The 7,500-nt window shown below is 41.3% G+C and overlaps 1 protein-coding gene across 1 annotated transcript in view; it reads left to right on the top strand.

Annotated features, from left to right (window-relative positions):
• The window catches only part of tyr (tyrosinase), a 15,294-nt gene that overhangs the window by 1,556 nt on the left and 6,238 nt on the right, over positions 1-7,500 (top strand). Inside the window, exons 2-3 of the mRNA XM_084064964.1 lie at positions 341-665; positions 5,138-5,354. Of these exons, the coding sequence (XP_083921090.1) occupies positions 341-665; positions 5,138-5,354 (542 nt within the window). The remainder of the gene's footprint in view (positions 1-340; positions 666-5,137; positions 5,355-7,500) is intronic.

The raw sequence follows: 7,500 nt of genomic DNA, 5'->3' as shown, positions 1-7,500 counted from the left end.
AAGGTCAGAAAAATTGCAGATCAACGAGCTCACAACAGTTTCAGTTTCAGTTAGTTATCGTTATTTGACAACTTTCTTCCTTTTTTTTCTATTCTAGTCTTTGTTATATAGTTAACCACTTAAACACCAGCATCCATATTGTGGGGAAATCTTACTCAGAAAATAGCAAGCTCACAACGCGTCGGTGAGCTTGTCGATCTGCCATTTTCTGCGAAAGCTTCCCCAACAATAACAGAAAACAGAAAAGACACTAGTATAGATCCCTGAGAGACTCAACCATTGGGGTTTAAGTGATTACCTATATTATAATAACTCCGTATGGGGGAACCCCGGGCTACAGGTTTTCCGACATCAACACCTACGACCTGTTCGTGTGGATGCACTACTACACGTCGCGCGACGCGCTGCTGGGCGGACCGGGCAACGTGTGGGTGGACATCGACTTCGCCCACGAGTCGTCGGCCTTCCTGCCGTGGCACCGCGTCTTCCTGCTGAGCTGGGAGAACGAGATCCGGAAGCAGACGGGCGACTTCAACTTCACCCTCCCGTACTGGGACTGGAGGGACGCGCAGCAGTGCGACGTGTGCACCGACGACCTGATGGGCGGACGCAGCCCCTTCAACCCCAACCTGATCAGCCCCGGCTCTGTCTTCTCCTCCTGGAAGGTATATAAGGCAGTGGTTCTCAACCTTTTCTGGCTGTGACCCCCCCAAAATTATCATATTTGAACTGGGGACCCCCCCCACCCTGATAATCACGTGGCATTGAGTTGAGACATTAATGTGTTTTTTTTTACCCGGTTCCACAGATAAATATTGTGAAAATAGACGATCTATGCCTCGCTTTGCGAGGTGTTGTGAGTGAGCTTGTAGATCAGCTATTTTCTATTTTCTTTGCCTCTCTCTGTATTTTTAGACAATTTGGCCAATGTTTGACCAGTTTTTATAGTATATAGTTTATAAATAAGTATGCATAATACCTTATAACAGACTTTATAACTACAAGTTAAAGTAGTTATAATGTGCTGTTCCACTGAGCTTATAATGCATTAGGACCAGCACTTATAATACATTATAAACGTTGTTATAAGTTGTCATTCATGATTATAAACATTTATTATGTTAGTGTTATAATGCCTTATAAGCGCATTATAATGCATTATAAATGCAATTATAATTCATTAATATTATAGACCCGACCTTTAAGTAAAGTGTTACAAGTCCTAGGGAATTGTTTCCATTGTGGTCCGATGTATTCATTTCATCAACCAAGCATAGAATATCAACCAACACATTAAATACATGTTGTCAACAAATACAAATAGCTATATTTACAGAGGAGAAAAATTAAATTAGGTGGCAGTGTATGTCCCCTAATTGCAAGGGGATTTGATATCTATCTCCATTTGTAGTTTTCTGACAGGTGCTTTTTCAAGCCAGTTTTGAAAGAAGCCAGTGATTCACATCCTTTAATGGATGATGCCAGGGCATTCCACATTATCGTGGCAGAGTAGTAGAATGCATTTTTGCCCATGTTTGTGCAACATTTGGGGGGTCCCAGATTGTAAGCGCGGTGTGGAGTGGTTCTCAAACCTTTTATTTAAAGGACCTAATTTAAAGGACCCCCACTTTGGAATGCATTTATGCCACAGAACCCATAACTGTCAGAGTGTACACAAGTACATTTGTACACTCTCAGAGTTACAGGCCTGTTATGGTCCATTTGGTTATAACAATCAATGACTTTGAGAACCACTGTACTAGTAAGGGGGGGGGGGGTGTTTGTGTGGTGTGTGTGTGTGTGTGTGTGTGTGTGTGTGTGTGTGTGTGTGTGTGTGTGTATGTGTGTGAGAGAGTGAGTGTGTGTATGTGTGTGAGAGAGTGAGTGTGTGTGTGAGTGCGTGAGCGTGTGTGAGCGTGTGTGAGTGTGTGTGAGTGTGTGTGAGTGTGTGTGTCCGTGTTTGAGTGAGTGCGTGCGTGCGTGCGTGCGTGCGTGCGTGCGTGCTTGCGAGCGAGTTGTATTAGCCTACTTGGTGTGTAGCAGGCAAGTAATAGTACAATGTGACAATTGTTAAGTAATGACCTTTAGGGTTACAATTCTGGAAAGATTCAGGTTGGGATTAGGATTACACTTAGAGGTTAGGTTTAGGGGTTTCATATAGATATATTTATATTATATTTATACTTAGTTGCAAAGCGACACCAAAAATAGCAGATCTACAAGTTCACAACGCTCTGTAGTTCTATAACGTTCCATTCTTTCCATTCTTAATAGAATATCGTCTCTGTCGGGTGTAAACCTCATTATGTCCAAAACTGTTACATTTCAGGATTCAAATTCAAAAACAGCAAGAGTAGCAGATCTACAAGCTTGAAACGCGTCGCAAATTTTAATACTTTTGTGTGATGCTGTAGTCTGATCAAATAGGGCGTTAATTTACGAAAAAACACAAGTTAGAATATGGAGAAGACAGCAATGATATCCTACTTCAAAACACACAGCTTTCAGTACAGTAAGCCTCATACGTGACCTTCATTCCAACCTTACACTCGTGTTCAGCATGTGACCGCTTTGAGAGTCGCAACCTGCTGTCAGAACCACCAAGCTAAGAAACATACGTGGGAAGCAAACTAAAAAACACATATTTAATCCACAAATTAATCCGCCATGCTTAAATTAAGAAGATGAGGCTGAAAATCCCACATCAGAGACACTCGTAGTCACTGCGTGACGTTCATCCAAGACACTGCTCAACACATCCAAATTCACAAATCTGTTGCATTGCTATTCAGGTTCCCCTACTGTACAGGCTCAAAGTGATTGATGTTTTTTTATAGCCCAAAAATGCATATACATGAACATATATGTACGTTTCAAAGAAAAAAGCAAAATAGGAGGGCTGCAGCGTTCTAAAGCCCTTAAGAGATAAATGCAGGAAGGTGCTCTTTGGTTAGAAAAGGGGGGAGCCTTCAAAGTCAAATTAGGGTTAGGGTTAATAAACCAAGGCACGTCTTCCAAAAAAGTTTTAAAAGCTTTAATTATAAAGGATGGTTAATCTTTGAACAATAAAAAGAAGTAAACATGTTGGACTGAAGAAGGCCATGAAGGCAGAAACATGCTGGCTTGTTTTTATTGTTCAAAGATTTTATATTAAAGGGGCTACACCATGAATTTCATTTTTTTTTTAGGTTTTTAGTATTTTTTTGGGCTCCCCAGTGTCTCTTGTACCCAAAAAAATATATTTTTTTAACATTCAGTCATTCATGCTCATTTCATGGATTTCCTGAATGGGCGTGTCTGAACAGGCCATTTCAGAATGGCTGTGCAAGTGATGTCACTTGCACTGATTTTGCATTGACGATGGCCAGACAGAATTGCTCAGTAGCTCCCCCCTGCCCAATAGGACATTTTGGTATTGCAGCTGAAAAAGCTTGGAATGACAGACAGTCAGATTGTGAGAAAAAATATCTGGATGTTTTTTAGGCTTACAACCTGTTTAAAACGTATTAGGGGGCAATATTTATATATAATATATTTTTTTTTAATTCATGGTGTAGCCCCTTTAAAGCTTTTTAAACTTTCTTGGAAGCTGTGCCTTGATTTTTTCCAACTTATATTATACGTATCTGTCTAAAGGATAAAGCGCAAGAGCTTATTTACATTGTGGTCCTTTGAGCGCAAAATATGTGTGTAAACTGAGTGTCACGTGTTGACGTCAGGGGGGGGAGTCAGGGGTGGGGGGTCGGAGGGTCCGAGACATACAGAAAAATGTAATCATTAATACTGTATATACAGTCCTACAACTTCCCATTCATGTTCATATTATGCTTTATGTATCAAACTTGACACCCTGCAAAATGTTTGTTGTTTGTATAAACAATTACAAATCTTAACTTTATTAGTGGATTCGCTATTGTTAGCTTGAAACCTTGTATGTCCAAAACATATTAAAAGTAGTAAAAATAGCTGATCTACAAGCTCACAACGTGTCGTAAAGTGACACGTTGTGAGCTTGTACTGTAGATCGGCTATTTTCACTGCTATTGTGCGACACTCTTGTATGAAGTAGGGCATTCATTTACACAAAAAAAAAACTTGATTAATTTAATTTAGGAATACTAATAAACATTTTACCTTTGTGTTGCTGTGAGTATCAAACGCGACAAACTGCAAATAAGCGTACACTCCGTACAGTATGTGACTTTTGTATGAACATTTGCAAAACATAACTGGATTAGTGGATTCGCTCATATATATATTCCCCCATTTCTGCTCCCCCCTACAGTAACATACAGTAATATGCTGGTTCCAGCATTGAGGGCCTCTTCAGAAGCTCAGCATGGTTGATGCTTTTGAACCGCTCTATTGTACTGTATAGAGCTCTTATCTGCTGTAGGAAAGGCCTCTTAAGCCCTGTGTGTGTGTGTGTGTGTGTGTGTGTGTGTGTGTGTGTGTGTGTGTGTGTGTGTGTGTGTGTGTGTGTGTGTGTGTGTGTGTGTGTGTGTGTGTGTGTGTGTGTGTGTGTGCTTGCGTGTGCTTGTGTTACTATACTTGTGAGGGCCAAATGTGCCCACAAGTATAGTAAAAGTTGAGATATAGACGTTGTATAAGGACACAATCCTGGTCCTCACAAGATAAATGATTGTTTTATGGTAAAAACAAAAAAACTTGGGGAGAAATTTGGGGAGTTGGGTTTACAATTATGAATTATTGGGTTAGGGTTAGGATCAGACATTTAGAGGTTAGGTTTAGGGGATCGATTTATACGGAAAATAGCCATTCTACAAGCTCACAACGTGTAGATCAGCTATTTTCGGTCCGCGACACCACATAATGCTGGTAATCCAGCTTGACAGCGTGTCGTGGGTTCGACTCCCGATCCCGACGACCTTTGCTGTATGTCACCCCCCCATCTCTCTCCCCATTTCCTGTCAACCTACTATCCTATCAATAAAGGCAGATAAAGACCAATAAAATATCTTAAAAAATGAAAAAAAGGCATTTATAAAATTGTTTTCCTAAAATATTGGTGTCCTCACAAGTACAACAATACAAACGTGTGCGTGCATGTGTGTGTGTGTGTGTGTGTGTGTGTGTGTGTGTGTGTGTGTGTGTGTGTGTGTGTGTGTGTGTATAGGTGATCTGCTCCCAGCCAGAGGAGTACAACATCAGAGAGGTGTTGTGCAACACCACGGGGGAGGGGCCGCTCTTGCGCAACCCGGGCAACCATGACCCGAGGCGCGTGACCCGCCTGCCCACCTCGGCTGACGTGGACTCTGTGGTGTCGCTCACCCAGTACGACTCGGACACCATGGACCGCTTCGCCAACCGCAGCTTCAGGAACGCCCTGGAGGGTACGTACCCCCCTTCATACCCACATGACTTATACCCTATCCTTAAACCCTATGTGGTCTTTTTTGGGGGGTTGGAACTGAACAACGGGAGGGATTGTATGACAATCAGTTAGGCCTGTTTTGAGACCAATTTACAGAAAACCCTAGATTTGCTGTGAAAGCCTGAGTGTTCAAACTGGGGTATTTTTGGGGATAGAAGAGAGGCAGGGGAGACCAAAAACACACAAGAAAGAAGAAAAAGTCAAAATTCATGGTGTAGTCCCTTTAAATATCTTCGCTGTAAATATCAGATCGACTGGCTATTTTCAGTGAACGTTTTCCACAGAATACAGATGCTGGTGCATTTGATCAGACTACTATATAAAGCCATTGTCAAATTACTACATTTGCATTCAAAACACAGGTCCCATGGTTCTGGTGACTGATATTGGCGTTCTAATGTTACAATAATAGCAGATAGATTGGCTATTTTTGCTATACTTGTTTTGCCTGACACAGTTGTATGACAAAGTAGGGCATTTATTTAGGAAACAAATTGAAATATGGAGATGCAAGGTTTCCGAAGGCAACAATACTATACATACAAACAAACAAACACACATTGGTTTCCTGTACTCATTCCAAGCCATTCCAACTGGACTATTTTCTGCATGCCACTTTAATGCTCTCTATCTGGCTTTATTGGCATGAGAAAACATATGTTTGCATTGCCAAAGCTGAAGTGGAACAAAACAATTTTATGTACAATTAAAAGGGAGTAAATACATGTGTAAAAAGAGCTGTGTTACATTGCGACTTAGAGAAAACTATCTTACAAAACCATAATAATTGTGCATTTGCTGTCAGAAATAGTTATACATCCACGCAGGAAAGGTTAGCTTGGGATAAACTACTGGCAGCAGTATTTCAATGTTTTGCATTCACTTCGCATACAAAGCAGGAAATTATTCAAATGGTTTCCAGTCTCTCTCTCCACTGTACCTATCCAATGAAGGCTAAATAAAAGCCCCCCAAAATAACTTCAAAAGTAAAATAATAATGTGTCATTCAGCTGCACCTGAACAGCCATGCTGTCTTTAAGTAAGTCAGTAAATGTTATTTATAGAGCACCTTTCACTGACAATGACAGCCATAAAGTGCTTTACAGCTTTTTAAAAACATTAAAGCATATCGTCTCTTTCGAGTGCTGGAAATAAGCTAATAGACTGGCATTAATAAAAAAGTGAAGTGTCCACAGCCCTCCTATGAGCCCTCCTATGAGACACAGACGAGAAGACAATAACGGCACCATTTTATCATGAGCATTAGTGAGGACCAATATGAAGATAGGTTGAAACTTGAAAATAGTCTCGTTCCCAGCCTTTACTCATCTCAGAGGAGAAAAGCCTGGTCACGACCTAATGCATAGAGTGTCTACAGGGGTGGGACTTTCCGTCTTATGTATTTCCCCCCGGAAACAATCTTTTTCGACCAATCACAACACTCGTTTCATTCACGGGGAACGTAAACACATTTGTCAAGCCTCAACGTCATTTCCTTGGGCGGAGGAAATTCAGGTACTTCCGATTAGACACTCAACCGGCTAAGTCTTGCCCAGCGTGGGTTGAAAATGGGAAGTTGTCCTTTAAGTACAGTACTTGAGTAAATGTACTTACTTACTTTCCACCACTGGGCATGTTTAACTCGTGATGTGTTTTCCAAGCATGTGGAACACTTGGGACTTTCCATCATTCTGATCACACAGCAATGTTGTGATCTCTTACTACACTGGTTCTCAGGGGTCCTTAGGGGGGTTCCAGGGGGTCCGCAGCAAAATGATTGATAGTTAGGAACCAAACGGACCTTTATGGGTCTATAAGTGTGAGAGTGTACAAAATGGAACCAAATGGTCCTCTCTCTCCTTTATGTCTCTCTGTCTTTGTTCTCTCTCCCTCTCCCCCCGCCTCTCTCTCTCTCTCTCTCTCTCTCTCTCTCTCTCTCTCTCTCTCTCTCTCTCTGAAGTACTTGTGTGAATATGTGCTTAAGTACTGGATTGTGCTTTGGGCGGGATACTGTGATGACACTGTAACCTTGTGTTTTGTTCAGAACGTTGATTCTGCATAGTGCAGAATAGTTGTATCTGTGTATACTATTGTATGCTGTTGTC

This window comes from Gymnoscopelus microlampas (assembly GCF_963454915.1).
Source record: "Gymnoscopelus microlampas genome assembly, chromosome: 8".
NCBI lineage: Eukaryota > Metazoa > Chordata > Actinopteri > Myctophiformes > Myctophidae > Gymnoscopelus > Gymnoscopelus microlampas.
This window is presented reverse-complemented; position numbering and strand designations above follow the sequence as displayed.